Source organism: Stenella coeruleoalba (genome assembly GCF_951394435.1).
Source record: "Stenella coeruleoalba genome assembly, chromosome: 18".
Classification (NCBI taxonomy): domain Eukaryota; kingdom Metazoa; phylum Chordata; class Mammalia; order Artiodactyla; family Delphinidae; genus Stenella; species Stenella coeruleoalba.
In genome coordinates, this window is record NC_137164.1 from 25,140,666 (window position 1) to 25,157,986 (window position 17,321).

General features: G+C 37.7%; 1 protein-coding gene across 7 annotated transcripts in view; it reads left to right on the top strand.

Annotated features, from left to right (window-relative positions):
• The window catches only part of ELF1 (E74 like ETS transcription factor 1), a 106,245-nt gene that overhangs the window by 59,900 nt on the left and 29,024 nt on the right, over positions 1-17,321 (top strand). For all 7 annotated transcript variants that reach the window (XM_079903203.1, XM_079903209.1, XM_079903205.1 and 4 more), the window contains exon 3: positions 13,570-13,750. In XM_079903203.1, the coding sequence (XP_079759329.1) occupies positions 13,570-13,750 (181 nt within the window). The remainder of the gene's footprint in view (positions 1-13,569; positions 13,751-17,321) is intronic.

Consider the following 17,321-nt stretch of genomic DNA (forward strand, 5'->3'; position numbering starts at 1 on the left):
ACAACCTGATGAAATAGGTATTCTAATTCTCAATTTACAGAAGAGTAAAGTGAGGTTCCGAGAAGGGGAGCAACTTGCCTGTAAATGCTAAAGCTGGGAATTGCAACCAGCTTGTGCCTTAAACAACTATATTTGGATAATTCCAGCCACTAATACGTGTAAGTGGTAAAAAAGTAGTTTTAAATGTGGAAGAATTATTATACTTGCATTTGTTATGTTAGCAAAAAGAAAATGTTATTCATTGTAGTTAATTTGTTAGTGTAGTTACAGGTTGACAGTCTTCGTGCCTGATAAACCTGTGTATTTCTTTTTTTAAAACAGCAGTTTGTTTTGTTTTGTTTTTGCTTCTTATTTTTTATTTGTTTTGGCCGCACTGCACTCGGAATCTTAGTTCCCCGACCAGGGATTGAACCTGGGCTCTCAGCAGTGAAAACACCAAGTCCTAACCACTGGACCGCCAGGGAATTTCCTAAATAACAGTTTTATTGAGATATAATTTATATGCCATATAATTCACCTATTTAAAATGTGTAATTCATTACACGTCTAGTATATAAATGGCATCCATCACCATAATCAGCTTTCAAACATCTTAATTATCCCAAAAAGAAACCTCTACTCCTTAGCGGTCGTGCCCTATTCTTTCCCCCACTCCTAGCCATTAGCAACCACTAATCTACTTTTTGCCTCTATGGATTTGACTATTCTGGACATTTCTTATAAGTGGCATACAATATGTTATCGCCTATGACTGACTTCTTTCACTTAGTAGAGGGTTTTCAGGGTTGTAGCATGAACAAGTACCTCCTTTTTGTTATTGAATAATGTTCCATTGTATGGATAATACCACATTATATTTATCCACTCTGTATACCTTTCTGGAGAAGCTATTTTTTCAGTGAGGTTTGTGTTGGTCAGTTTTTTTTGAGGATAGACTTAGCAGTCTCTGTTCTCCCAGATAGTACTCCATCTCCTAGAGCACCCTTGCTAAGTAAGGAAATTAGTACCTCTTTGATGTATCTCAGTTTAGCTATGTAATCTTGACATTTTTTTGCCCCCATTCTGTTTCACCTAACACATAACACGTAAAGGATAAGCCACTATATGTACAGGTGGTGTTACTGTGTTACTGGCCTTTCCTGTTTTAAAAGCCATGGTCACCTTCAGTACTATTTAGAGAATACTGATGACGATAATGTCCTTTGATTTAGTGAAATAAAAAGAAAACTGATAAATTAAAAGAAAAAAAACTGTTAATGGTTTGTTAAAGTGTGAATTTAACAAAGTGATACCCTTAATAATGTTCATAAATCTAATATGCCTAATATTAAATAAGTTAGAATACAGGCAGAATTTTTTTTTTAACATGGTTATAACCAAAATTCTCAATATTAGGCAATTCTTTTCTTGGAAAGAAGAATTGTAATGACTTGGTGATACGTTTGTGAGCTTATCTGTTTCATCTGTTCCCACCTCTTGTCAATTAAGAGTCTTTGTGATGTAGCATCAAGTGTACCAGCCTGGGGATGAGGCTCCACAGCTTACTAGCTGTATGATTTCAGACAAGATTTTAAATTTCACTGAGCTTTGATTTCCTCCACCAAAAGTGAAAGTTACTTCCCAAGGTTATGAGCAGTCAATGTTTATGTAAAACATTTAGCAAGAGCGTAGGGCAAAGGAAGTAGTCAATAAATGTGGCAGTTGCTGTATTAATGACCTGAGGTAAATCAAGAAAAGGCATTAAGGTTTGTAGTGTTGCACTGTGTACTCTGCATCACTCAGTTGTTTTGGATAAGTGAGGTAATGAAGGCAATTTTTATGACTTGGATACCAGATAGACAAATACATTCACCCTTTTTTTTCCTTAAAGTTTTCCTATTTTTTCTTTGATACTTGAGAATGACTGACTTGTTTCTAGAATAAGCCAATAAACTTTTCATTCAGGATTTTTAAAATCTGGGAGATTCATTCTGTAGGGGAGCACTCTCCTTTAACATTGTAGCATGTTAAGTTTATTTTGATGTAGTTTGATCTGGAGTTCAATTTTTTGCAGTGACTCTAATTTCTGTCATTGTCTGTGATCATCTAGTGTGACTTTTGATTCTGGAAAAGGCTTTGTTGTAGCTAAACTGCCTATATTCACGAATGCCCTGGCTCATTTTATTCTATGAGTTGTGCATATATAAGATTCTTGTCAAAGTTCATCTTTTAGAAATAGGAATTACCTCTTTAATTATGATTTTACTTAAATTCTTTGAGTTGTACAGAATCTGCATTTTTTTTTTTTAACATCTTTATTGGGGTATAATTACTTTACAATGGTGTGTTAGTTTCTCAGAATCTGCATGTTTAAAACATTTATCAGTCTGGTACTGACTGTTGTGATGTTGCCTAGTTAGTTTGCAAGTAAACATTTAAACCTGGTTAAAATTTACTACACCTCCTAAAATTTACCTTTTTTTAACCTCGTAATTGATTCTGTTCATACTTAGCTAGCCACACACACACACACACACACACACACACAGATACACACACACACACACACACACACACACACACACACACACCCCCCAATATATTAAGCTTTTAAAGTGGGCACTCTAGTAAAAAAAACTAAGATTGTTTTCAGTGATTATTTTACTTTTTTGAGATGCATGGCCAAGTTGTAATTTATCCTGACTGAAAAAAGAAAACTCTGGGCAAAGACTAAAGAAGGCCAATTGTCATGAAAGACCTAAAATGAGATTAGACTTAGCTAAATCAACTCCACAGGGGTTTACAGTGGAATTTCAGACATTATCTTGGGGAAGTCTGGAGAAAAGACCATTTCACTTAGACCTTTCTGTTTTTCATGGTGCTGTGCAAGAGAAAAGGCTTCTTCAGAAACACTCATCTCTACTGGAGTCAACAGAAATGAAACAAAATTTTTCAGCTGTAGCTCTAACACAGTGTACATTAAGAAAAAACAAAAACAAACAAACAAAATATATATATATATTTTTAAACCCACACTTTAGCTGAGATGAAACTTTTATTATGACTATAATTTATCTGTAGGATCCTGTACTTGTGGACTCTGGAGTCAGATTGCCTGGGTTCAGATTTCAGCTCTGCCTCTGGCTGACCAGTGGCAACAAAACAACAGCACAGTGTTGTGGGTTAACTGGCATAAGCCATGTGAAGTGCTTAACATAGTAACTGCTTTCATCATCACCACCACCACCATCGCCACCACATTAAGAATATCGTTTTATTTTTACTTTATTGTTTAGTGAGGAGCTCTCAAAAATAGAGACTGGAGGATACAACATTGTAATGAGTTCCTTTTTAATCAGATTAAGGAAGGACTTTGACTATGTTAATTACCAGGAATTTGAATCATTTTTCCCTTATACGAAGCCCCTGGCTGTAACATAATATTTATCTACATCATGGTATAAAAGGTACGTAACCCATGAAAACCTAGGATATTGGAGAACTGAGGGGACTGACAGAAGCATGTATTAAAATTTTGTGCCTTGATGCTGCTTTGGATGTTTACCTGTGTGCCAAGAAAACATTACCTGCTGTATTGTTGAGTAAAGTGTAAAAATAACACTGCCTAACATTTTGTAGAGCCGTTTATAGTTTACAGAGTCTTCTCCACGTACTCTTTGATTCTCACAAATCAACCTGCAATACAGTATTCTTTCTATTTCCTGTAGTAAACTATTATCTTGAATTTATTACTGGATAACTAGAAGCACTATATTAGAATCCTGTAATAGATTCCTAGGGCAGGGTTACAAAGGTACCCAGAGTATTGTTCAAAATAACCTGGCTTATTTACTAAAGGTATCTAGATTCCTATTCTTTTTTTAAAAAAAAAAAAATTATTTATTTATTTATTTATTTTTGGCTGCGTTGGGTCTTTGTTTCTGTGCGGGGGCTTTCTCTAGTTTGCGGCGAGAGGGGGCTACTCTTTGTTGCGGTGCACGGGCTTCTCATTGTGGTGGCTTCTCTTGTGGAGCATGAGCTCTAGGGGTGCGGGCTTCAGTAGTTGTGGCGCACGGGCTTAGTTGCTCCGCGGCATGTGGGATCTTCCCGGACCAGGGCTCGAACCCATGTCCCCTGCATTGGCAAGCAGGTTCTTAACCGCTGCGCCACCAGGGAAGTCCCGTCCTATTTTAATAACATTCTTTTAGAATATCAGTTAGTAGATGGTTTGTCTTATTATCTGTTTATTTCCTCATTAATTTTTTTGACAGAACTTGATTTGTTTATATTTCTATTAAGAGATGATGCAGAACTGTGTAGGGATTTTATATACTGCTTTAGCTAGTGCATTGAAGTATTTTTAAGTTTTCGGAATGTTAGTCATCAATGTTTGGTGTTTTGTTTAAAATGAAAATGTACTAGTAACAACAACAACAAAACCTGGGGAAATTGCCAGGGAACAAGCTCCATAAGCATAAGACTGGTAGGCCCAAAGACTTCTGTGGGTGAGTTATCTTAAACTTTAGTGAATCATTTAAACAGTTTCAGTTCAGAGAGAGAAGTTCCCTAATTCATTTTTACAGAGCCAATATAACACTGATGCCAAAAACTGGCACAGTATATGCATACACACATGAACAATAGGCTAATTTCAAGATGGATATTTTGTTTAACTACATGAGGTAATATTTATTGTCTCTTAGCTTTACCAAGTCCTGTAGGTGATGTGCATTCTGTCGATCCTCACAATAAACCCTGGTACAGTATGGCAACTGTTTTCCCCATTTTATGAATAAGGGAAGTCTTTGTAAAGAGGAATCTCGAGAGGTTTGAATGAAGGAATGAGTATTGCCCAGAAACACAACTGTAAAGTGGCAGCGCCTGCATTGGAGTTGAGTCTTTGACTTGAGAAAGTCCAAAATCTTAACCATTATGCTAGGAGAGATATAAGAGATAAAAGGAACTTTGAATGAAAGAGAGAATCTGGAAGAATATTAAGTAAATAGCCTTTTATAGGGATTAAAATTGTGATAAATACAATAGGATTTTTATTTTCTCCCTAATACATTTACATATTAAAAAATTTTTAAATTAGATTCATGTACTACACTTTCAGTCAGGAAAACTGTTTATAAGTTAGACCAGTGTGTTGGGTAATGTGCACTGCAGCTCCTTAAGACTTTTCTGCCTGATTGCTAAAACTGCTTTTCATTTTCTTTTAAAATAAGACTAGAAGGGATAAGCTCCTATAAAGAGAACTTGAGTCAGTCAACAGAAGTATTCTCATTTGCAGATAATGAAGCTGTTTTAATGACAGATTTTCAAAGTATGCCAGGAATCTGGCTGTGAAGAATCCTTCACAAGAACTTAGTGCTGAGTCCCAGAGACCAGCTCTACAATCCTGGCTTGTTTTATGTAATACATTAATTCCTGAAATCATTTAAAATGCACTTTGGAAATTGGTAACAGTGGTAGCTATTGGGGATGGGGAACTATATAGAAAGGGGGACAGTAATGTTTTACACTCTTGGAATATAAATATGTTCATATATAAATCTATTCCCCAAAATAATTTTTAAAAAATGTACCACGGGAACTTGTATGAAGGATTTTAATTTTGACTCATTTCGTTCACCAGTCACCCTAATTTTGTGCGTGTATATCCACATAGATGTGCTGTGTCTAGAGATTTTCTTTAATATTATTATGGTTCGTAGGAGGGGATGAAGGAAGACCATCCTAGTGTTTGATCTGGTCCCAGTCTCCTCTCCCTAACTGCTCTGCTTTCACTTCTGCCTGAGAATAGTGCTCAGAGCTGAGAGCACTAGAGTACAGTGAGTTGAAGGTATTTTCAGGTTCTTTTTCTCCCATCATATGGACCTCTGCTTTTTAAGCTTTTTGTTGAAGTATAGCATAAACACAAAGATGCACAAATCATAAGTGTACAGTTTGATAAATTTTCACAAAGTGAACACATATGTATCCAGCTTTTGCTTTTAGTTGGAGCTAAATGGTTGTTACTGGGAGTAGATGGTTTATGTTTCATGCAGCAGTTTTCTAAAAGGACTCTTCTTACTAAAAACAAAACAAAAGGGACTTCCCTTGCGGTCCAGTGGTTAAAACTCCGTGCTTCCAACACGGAGGGCGTGGGTTTGATCCCTGGTCAGGGAAGTAAGATCCCACATGCCAAGTGGTGAAGCCAAATTGAAAAACAACACAAAACAAAAAAACATGCCTGTCAATGTACGATTGTAGTAAGCCAAGTCCTGCCCCCCCAGCTTTATTACATATAACATTGTTTAAGGTGTGTACAATGTGATGATTTGATTTGTGTGTTTGTATATATGTATATATAGTAAGTCAAGTTTTAAGAGTGTTTATTTTTATCTAAGTCAAATATTGAAGGATTTTGATCATCAAAAAATTCATTGAGTGCTTGCTATATGCCATGCAGTATAAGTGATGTATTTACATGTTATTGAATTTTTACAACAACTCTAGAAGATACTATTATTCGTATTTTAGATGGACACAAAAACTAAATCCTAGAGAGACTGAATCATTTGCCTGAGTTCAAGCACCCAGGGCATGGTGTGCAGTCTGGCCTTAAATAGGGTCATTCTGACTCTAGGGCCTGAGTAGTTACTGTTATATCCTGTTTTCACCATGTGTATTTCTGGTGCATTTGCTGCATGGTAAATATTGTCAGATTGTGTCCTGATAGAGTAAGGGGTGGGGTTTTTGTTTTTTACATCAAAGGTGGAGGAAGTCATTTCAAAGCAGTGTCTTCATAGGATGAGGCTTCGGGACAGCATTCTGATCGGAAGAGAGGACACAAGATAAGTTTTTACAAGTGCGCTGTGCTTAGTTAGTTTGCATGTTTTTTGGAATGGGAGATACTGAAGGTATCTCCCATACCCCACTCCTGGTATCGCCTTGACCGGAGGCAGAGAGATGGTATAAACTACTGGAAAGGTGCTCATTTAGCATCTTATCTTTAAAGAGGATTATCTCCATTGGGGAATTTTTCTTTTCTTTTTCCTTTTAGCCGTGCCTGCTGCAGGGCATGCGGGATTTTAGTTACCCAACCAGGAGACCCGGAATCGAACCCGGCCCCCTGCAGTGGAAGCACGGAGTCTTGACCACTGGACCACCAAGGAAGTCCCTCCATTGGGGAAATTTTTAAAGACTGTTTTTAACCAGCTTTTTGTTTAGGAAAACATTTGATAGATACTTCATTTTAAGCAGTTTCGTAGGCTATCGGCAGGACGTTTCACAACAGCGCGGACCAGATTGAGCTCTGCTATTGGAGAAGCTTGGCAAACAAGTTATTTGAAAGTTCTTTTGCTTTTTTATATCTGAAAACTTGTTGAATAAACTTACTTAATAGAGTTGGAATAATGATCCATAGTTTCTTAAGTATCTGCCTAGGGCTTTGGATCATGGTATACTGAGGAAACAAGCAAGCCTACTCAGGGTAGTAACATATTGTACTGCTTACAGATTGGTCACTTTCCTCCTCTTTTAACTTGATGGTGTTTCCACATATATCATCAGCCACAAATGGCAACTACATAGTGGACAATGTTGAAATTTGGGGAATTGTTTCTCTTTCCTGCTAACACTTGGTTTGATTTTTATTACTGCTGCTAAAAACAATTGTTAATTTTGCTTTCATCACATGTCATAAATTTACCTGAAATTAATAAAAAGGGAAACCAGTATACGTATTTTTCTGTCCAGACCTGTTAACACCTTCACTAAAGTTACAAAACAGTCAAAAGTCAGTTTTTCACTACAGTTTAATTTGCTGTGGAAGTAGAGGCTTTAATAACTCTGATCTTTAACAGATTTTAATTCTAAAAAGCGTTCCCTCTCTCTTCTCACCCATCATTTGTGATTTATTTTAGTTCTATTCCAAAAGCAAATGGGAAAATAATCTGCAAGTGCCAAATAGCAGAAGATCTCGTAACATAATAATACAACTGTTTGTCTCTTTGGATTACTAGTATCTCAGACATTGGCATAAACAATCAGAGTTGACTCAATTTAGGGAATGCAGTTTAGAATCTTGTAATTCTTTAGAGCAGTGGTTCTGACCCCTACATACTCATTGGAATCACCTGAGGAGCTTCAATAACATGCTCTGGTTACATCCTTAGATATTCTGATTTGTTTGATCCCGTATAGGGTCAGGTACTGATATTTTTAGATGTTTCCCAGTATATAGTCAGGGTTGATAACCACTGGTAGTTTACTGAGATTCCCTGGTTCAAATAAAAGGTACTGAAGAGGCGATGCTTATTTAATCTAATTATTTAAATGAGGAGAGGGTTTAGAGCTGATTTAGAAGATTTGGAGAAAAAAATGTTTTTGAGTAGCCAACCAAATGAAATGTAATATTTTTGTTCGGGCATCAATGAAGTGTTGATTCCCTCATTTCTTAAAAGGAGGTAACAGGTCTTATTGCTAACTATTAGAAATGTGGCCTAATGACTAGCTCTGACCTTCCTGAAACTCCCTTTTTAAATAAATCTTGGGAAGGAGTCTCGTCAAAATGATATAGAAAAACTAGGTGGATAAAGTTTGATGGTCTTCAGCAAAGAAGCAAAGAAACTTGAAGAATAATGTCTAACCTTAATTTATGAATAGTAACAAGAATATATATATATATCTATCTTTACTGCCATAAGCTGCCATAGGGTAAAGGGAGCTGGTTGTCATATGAGAGATTTAAGCTAAATAAAATGGAGTCCTGTTATGGGCTGAATTGCCCTCCACCCCCCCAAATACATATGTTGCAGTCCTAATCCCTGATATCTCAGAGTGTGACCTTGTTTGGAAATAGGGTCATTGTGGATGTAATTAGTTAACATGAGGTTATACTGGAATAGGGTAGGCCGCTAATCCAGTATGGTTAGTGTCTTTATAAGAAGAGAAAACTTGGACACACGCATATACAGGGAGAACACCATGTGAACATGATGAGGGCCATTTACAAGCCAGGGAGAGAGGCCTGGAGCAGATCCTTCCCTCAAAGCCCTCAGAAGGAACCAACCCTGCTGACACCTTGATTTCAGACATGTAGCCTCTAGAATTGACAGACAATACGTGTCTGTTGTTTTAGCCACCTAGCCTATGGTGCTTTGTTACAGCAGCTCTAGCAAACTAATACAAGTCCCAATATTTTATTTATTTAAAAAATTTTAAATCTAGGAAAATTCAGCATTTGGAATTTGGCAATTTTTTCATTTAAGAGGCTAGGGTCCATTTCTTTATATGGAACGTTAGAATGTGTGGTTATGAAGTTTTTAGGTTCCTGATGATTCAGTTACTAGTCAGTCAGTTTAGTCAATCAGTTTATAAGGCAGGAGTTTACCATGAGCCCAGATCGGCAGCTGGAGTTTCTGGAGCGTGTGTTTTCCTTCTGTTCATGGTAATAGAGGGAGAGATTCTTTCCAGTCACCTGAGAGGGGTTTCCTAGATCTATTTTGTATATACAGATTCAGGCTTGTTACCTAAGATTCAGAGTTGGTCTGTTTATTGTATGTGAATTAATAGCACCCTGGAGAAATTAGAGATGAACAACTTTGAATATATATCTCAGTGGACTAGAAAAGAGTGGCCTATGTTTTTCGTGAGAGGAGCAAGTATCTAGAAGGAGAAGACAGTATGGCTAAATTGTGAGTGATCCTGGGAAGTCCCTGGGGACCAAGAGGGACTGGCTGTGCCTTCAAGACAGTTTATAATAGATTTGGATCGGAGAAGCCCTGAGAAAAGATAATATTGAAAGTCATACTGCAAACACAGCTCCTTGCCTATTCTGTTTTTCTAAACAGAGCTAAGTAAATATGCCAAAAAAACAAAAACAAAAACCAATCCCAAAACAAAATGGCACCATGTTTAAGGCTGGTTATAGTAGGGAATAGGTAAAGAACATGGACTCTGGAGTCAATTTAACAGTCTTCTGGAGACTTCCCTGGTGGTGCAGTGGTTAGGACTCCGAGCTCCCAATGCAGGGGGCCTCAGTTCGATCCCTGGTCCAGGAACTAGATCCCACACGCTTGCTGCAACTAAGAGTTCACATGCCACAACTAAGGAGCCAGCAAGCTGCAACTGAGGAGCCCACATGCCACAACTAAGGAGCCTGCCTGCTGCAACTAAGACCCAACGCAACCAAATAAATAATAAATAAATACTAAAAAAAAGTCTTCCACTTACAGTAAATTATTTCCTTTCTCCTTGAGACTTCATTTTCCCATGTATAAAACAGATAATCTTATGTGTCTCCTTAATTGGATTTTGTGATGATGAAATAAGGTGGTAATCCATGTGAAGCAATGAGCAAAACGCCTGGTGCTAATAATATTAGCTAACAGCAGTAGCAAAGCCAGAAGGTTTGTGACCACTTGTGCATGCGACTCCCTCCCCCAGTTTAGTCCATAAGAATGAGTAATCTCTTCTACTGTAATGTTATCAACAGGCAGTTTTCAAATCCATACCTTTAAAATACATCTTAAAAGCCGGAAGTGCCCTTGGGATCAACTAGTGCTTTTCTTTCATTTAAAGTGAGGAAGATAAGATCATGATAGTAGGATTGGAGAAGGCCTTGGGTCTCCTGGTTCACAGTCTTTCTTCTTTACTACAGGTTGCCACTCTCTAAATCACACAGCCATATGTCCCTTTTCATTCTTAAGTAACCTTTTACTTCTGTGGAAACTAATTTTTTCTCTCTACTTTTTGTGTGTTTGAAATTTGTCTTAAACAGTTTTAAAATTATTTTAAAATTTGAACTGAAATTAAAAATGATTGTTTAACGCAAATTAGAATATGCTTGATTATCCACAGACTGCCTCTGTTAGGGAGCAAAGAAATTGGCAAGAGTGGTTGCTTCTGGAGAGGGGCACTGAAGTAGATGTAGCATTGATTATAGTGGTATATGACAGGGTGTTCTAACACCTGTACCTCTGGAGACTAGAGTCATCAGCTCCAATCCAGTTACAGAGTAAGAGAATAGGACAAGGCAGAAAGTAGTAACACGTATCTGTAGTCCTTTGAAACTTGGGAACTTTATAGGTTCAGAAAAAATTTTGGAGATATCCCTCGTAATAGCCACACTCTAAACACTCACTACCCAAACTTAAGGAGCCAAATAGACGTGGGTAGGGAGAAATACTTCGCTTTCATTTGAGGGCTTCTGTGAATTGCATCGACCTGCCTCTGTCTCTGACTTAGTGGTGATCTTGGGTAAATTTTTTAACCTAATTCTTTATCTGCCAGTGGATAGAAATGATAAGCCCTGTCCTTACCTGGTACATGGAGTTGTTGCGGCTTAAAATGAAATCATGAGAATTAACTCAACTCTGGGCTCAGCCTTGTCAGAAGTCGAGGAGCTTAAGTTTAACTCTTAGGAGAGAAGAGGAGAAGTGCTGTCAACAAGCATGTGCTCATGCTAAGTTGGGTTGCATGTGCAGCATTCACTCTCAAAAAAGAGAAGGGCAAGGCAATGACTATACTTGGGCTACTCTATATGATGCTCTCTCTAGTGCCTCCCTGTGTGTGTTTTACATTGTAATGTTTGAGCCTCTTTCTGTTTTAAAACTTATGATTTGGAGAGCCAGTTCCTTCTGACTAACTTTCCTCTTTTCTGAAATAGGAAGAAACATTTTAAAAGAAAGCAATCCAAATATGTTTTAGTATTAATGTTATCTATAAATTTCAGAACATAACATTCTTGAAGGCACAGATAGTATCTGTTTAGTACCTATGATACCATATATTTAATTTAGGTAATTAAATTCTTATATAAGAAGTAATATTTAACTTCTATGCACTGCTACAAACATTAATTTTAAAAGATTGAGGCTGCTTAGTTATAATGAAATCATAAATATTTTCAATATATATGTATTTTAAGAAACAGGATATTTACATGAGCTATCTTCCCATAAGATACTTATTAATTATGAAAGGAAAAATAGTAACTTTATGGTAGAGAAGCCTGGTAGACCCCACCCTAACTGAATGATCAAAGTTAATATCACTGGTAATGGGACAAAAAGCTATTTTTTGACCTCCTGATAAGATGTATTTGAAAGGACACAAGATTACTTTTTTTTATTCTAGCCAAAAATGCAGACTGAATCTAATGATGAGTTAATACCACAAAAACCCAAATTGGGGGACATTTTATGAAACAAATGGCCTGTATTCTTCCAAAGTGTCAAGATCATGAAAGACAAAGAAAAACTGAAGAACTGCTCCAGATTAAAGGAGAAGAAATTGTTCTAGATTAAAGGAGTTGTCGTGAAGAAACATGATATTTACTAAATGAAACTTAGGATCCTGATCTCAATTTTTTTTCCCATTTTTTGAAAAAAAGACATTAATGAGATGGAGAAATTTGAATAAGGTCTATAGATTAAATAATAGTACTGTATCAGTGTTACTTTCCTGGTTTTGATAATTGTGCTATCTTTGTATAAGATAATGGTCATATATTTAGAAAATGTATACTTAAGTATTTAGGGTTAAAGGAGCAGTATGTCTACCACTTTCAAATAAGTCAGAAAAACTATAGATATAGAAATGATAATATAGAAAGAGGATGATAGACATGATTAAGTGTTAACATTTGGGGAATGTGGATGAAGGTTGTAGGAGAATTCTTGGTACTACTTTTACAACTTTTTAAAGTCTGAAGTTTTTTCATTTTTAAAGTAAAAGAGAAATGTAATGACATCTTAATCGTTTTTTTCATCAATAGACGGTTTAGCGTATATTAGTGGTTTAGGGGATGATGATTTGCAGAGAAATGTTACTATGAAAGTGTAACAAATGAACAGAACCCTTACCATATGACGAGTAGAGCAATATAAAACAAGTTAATAAATGTCAGCATTTTTACTATATTTAAAAAGTAATTCTTTTATAGATAGCCCTTATTATATAGTATTATGACTCATGTATACTTAGGTACATTCAAAACATTTTTTTATTTGGCTTTCACTTTTAACATTGAATTTTTTCATGACTAATTAACTGATTTTTGAGTAGGCTGTTAAAAATCCTCTCTGCCTCAGTTTCCTCATCTGTAAAATGAGATGGCTAGACTAGAGTTCTTCCAGTTCTCGACTTCCCTGATCTTATAACCAGATAGAAAGTGAAAGTTAATTTTCCCATTTGAACCAAAAGCAGTTAGTTGTTAAACACGGCCTGTGTGCCAAGTGACAGTGTAATATTTATTAAGCTCATAGATTTTTTTCTGTCAAAGAAACTTTTGCTGAGATTTTAGTTGTACATTTCATTTGAATGACACTTCTTATGCATTAATGATGCTAGTTTTTTTAATTTAGTGAGCTTTAAAAACATACTTTTATGGGACTTCCCAATGAAAACTTGGCTGTTAAGACCCAAAATTGGTAATGAAAGTTTTATTTGGTCTTAGTAGGTATATATTCTCTGTATCATAGAAAGCTTGTCAATATACAAGTAGCTGATGATGTGAAAACTGAATTGTGTAAAATAATTTGGGTTGTATTTAACAAAAGCAAAACTTTGTTAATCCTTTTTTTCCTTCACCCCTCCCAGCTTGGAGATCCAGCTATTTTTCCTGCCGTCATTGTGGAACACGTTCCTGGTGCTGATATTCTCAATAGCTATGCGGGTCTAGCCTGTGTGGAGGAGCCCAATGACATGATCACTGAGAGCTCCTTGGATGTCGCCGAAGAGGAAATCATCGATGAGGATGACGACGACATCACCCTTACAGGTGTGTGTGCCTCTGACAGCACCTTCCTTCAGCATAGTTTTAGTCAGTGGGTTAGCCCTGTGATTTGGGGGATATAAAAAGTTCTTGACTCGGTTTTGAGTAACTCCGTTACCGGCGGAAGCTAGAGCCCTGTGGGAAGAAGGAAATGACGTTTTCTTTCTCATCTGCCTGTGCTTCATGGTGCTCACTTATCTCCTCCTCCTTCTTTCCTAAATAGACAGATGAACGTGATGAAATAGAAGGTGTGTAAGAGGAACCAAACCAGCTCGGTTCACCAAGTTTTCACTGAGCACTGTTTGTGTGCCTAGCTCTGTACTCCTGATAACAGTGAAAGGTTGTTTGCAGGGCAAAAGATAGGAATATTCTTTTGTTACTGCTGCTGCAGGAAGCAAAATAGGAGGCCGTGACCCAAATGTAGGATAAGGTGCCGAGGTTTAAAGATTTGTTCAGTCAGAACTAGTAGGATATTTCACACTGAATATAAGTGTTGAGGTGGTGCTTTGTTCCATCAGTTTTAGAAACTGGTGCATGCATTTGTAATTTTATACATTTACATTCATATATCTTGGCCAGAGATGTTGGAGGTGTTTGAGAAAGTTAATTACTTAGAAGCAAAGATTATTTGAATATTCTTTTTTTTTTTTTAAGTTTTATTTATTTATTTATTTATGGCTGCATTGGGTCTTTGTTGCTGCATGCAGGCTTTCTCGCGAGTACGGGCTACTCTTCGTTGTGGTGCATGGGCTTCTCTTGTTGCAGAGCACAGGCTCTAGGTGCGCAGGCTTCAGTAGTTGTGGCACGCAGCCTCAGTAGTTGTGGCATACGGGCTTAGTTGCTACACCTCATGTGGGATCTTCCCAGACCAGGGCTCGAACCCGTGTCCCCTGCATTGGCAGGCAGATTCTTAACCACTGCGCCACCAGGGAAGCTCTGAATATTTATTCTGAAATTAAAAACCAGAAATTAACATTAGTCACAGTATTATCAACTAAACCTGGACTTTATTCCACGCATTTCACACTAACATCCTTTTTCTATTCCAGGATCCTATCTTGAATCTCACATTGCAATTAGTTGGTAATTGTTTCTAGTCACTTTCAGTCTATGACAGTTCCTCTGTCTTTCCTTGTCTCTCATAACCTTGATGCTTTTGAGGAGTACTGGTCAGACACTGTACAATGCTCCTCAGTTTTATTTCTGTTATATTTTCTCATGATTGGAATGAGATAATCCATTTTGGGCAAAAATACCTCCCAAATGGCATTGTCTTCTTATCATTGTATCATATTAACATAGTAGATTTTTTAAAAAGTACAGATTTAATTCTCACAGCAGAAAAAGAAAACTGAAATTAGAGAAGTTAAATGACTTGCTTATGTCATGCACCCAGTGACTGAGTCATTGATAACGTTGATGAACAACACTTAGTTTTTGTACTGTCCTCTTATTTTTAACAAAGCATGTTCTCATATATTCACATTTTTGTTCAGAGCAACCCAGTGAAAGTTTTTGATAAATCTATATTTGTTTCTCGCTTATCAATAAGACAGTTGGATTAATCATATTAGAGGTTTCAACTCATCACTGACTGTGTACTTCGTGTTTTGTATAACAGAATGACCACCACTATGCATGTATGTGTTGTGTAGCTAATGGGGTTTTCTCCACAGTGTGTTCTGACCTACTTTCTTGATGCCTTAGGGTAAGGCTACACTCTTTGTGGATCGGGAACCAGGGTCTCCCCTGAAGGGGTGTTTATTCCTGGTTTTAGTCACTAAGGAAGATACTGGCCCTCAAAGAAGAAGTGGAGACTAGGAAAGCAGATCTTGGATCTTTAGGGGAAGGAATTATTTCTTCCTTCCAGTTGTTCACTCTCTTGGGCTTAGACTTGAAGATAGCTGATGACGAGATGCAGACAAGCTCCTTCCTTCCTGGAAAACAGAACTGGTATGGAATGGATCCAGAAAATAAGCCACATCTTGAAAATCAGATTTGCTATTTGCATGTTTCTTCTCTCTTGCCTTTCTTAACTTCCAGCCCAAGCCTTTGTTTAACTCTTCTGCACTTGTTCGAGTCATGTCATAAGAAATGAAAGGATCTTATAGACCTCCTTAGTCCAGAGTGGGAGAGGGGAGAGTACTGCGCTTTTGAGAAGCTACAGGGAAGATGATGATGGGGATAGTACAGTTTATAAACTAATTATGAGACCTAGGTAGCACTTCAGATGATAAGGAATATTGTTAACATTTTTAGGCATGATAATAGCATTGTGTTAGATTCTTCATCTTTTAGATACATATGCTCAAATACTTAGAGATAAAATACAGTGTCATGGATTCCTTCAGAGTAATCCTGGGGGTCAGGGTGTGTGTGAGGGGACCTTGAGCAGTAAGTGGAGTTGGATGAAAGATCGACTATGTTCTGATAATGATTGATGCTGAGAATGGATATGTGAGAATTCATTATACTATGTCCCATAATTTTGATTCTGTTTTGAAATTTTCAATAAAAAGGTCAAACTATTTTTATGGACTTGAGGGTTATATTAGATGGCAGCTGTCATTGATAACCCCTGATTTCAAATTTTCATGTTCATCAGAACACTTTTTGTTTGTTTGTTTGGTACGCGGGCCTCTCACTGTTGTGGCCTCTCCCGTTGCGGAGCACAGGCTCCGGACGTGCAGGCCCAGTGGCCATGGCTCACGGGCCCAGCCACTCCGCGGCATATGGGATCCTCCCGGACTGGGGCACAAACCCGTGTCCCCTGCATCGGCAGGTGGACTCTCAACCACTGCGCCACCACCCAAACACTTTCATTTTTATCATTTATTTATCTCATATCAAGTTTGATATAAATTTTAACCTTTAAAATGTATAATGATAAAATACTACTTTTATCTGTTTATATGTTGGGGTTTTATATAACATTTCCTTTGAAATAAGGCTGTGCTATAAAAAATTTATGAAAAGCATTTGACTATGAGCTTTATCTATGTGGAGATCCTTCCATTACCAGTCTTGAGTCTAAAATTGAAATTATTAAAGGAGATGGACCCCTTTGGACTCCTCAGCCAGCTATCTGGGATCCAGCCCCACTCACAGGTGGGCCAACAGCAGCTTTTGGACACCCTTGACCCCACGGCCAGCCGTATAAGGAACTGGCCCTGCCCACCAGCAGGCTGACACTAGATCTTGGGATCCCGAGCCCCACAACTACCCACTCTAGAACCTGGCTGTGCCCACTTGTCAGCCAACACTAGCCCTGGGACCACCTGGGGTCCCTGGCAGCCTCCACGCAAGGCAGGACCTGGCAAACAACTGGAGCACAGGCCAGCCACACCTACCAGACCATCCACAATAGTTAGCCTATCACAAGAGAAGGACCCACGCAGTCCACTGGGGAGCACCCCAGAACACATAGCTCTGGTGACCAGAGGGGAGACCACTGCTGGGATGCATAGGACGGCACCTACAGAAGGCCACTTCTCCAAGGTCGGGAAATGTAACCAACCTACCAAATACATAGAAATAAAAAGAGCAAGTTAGATAAAATGAAGCGACAGAGGAATAT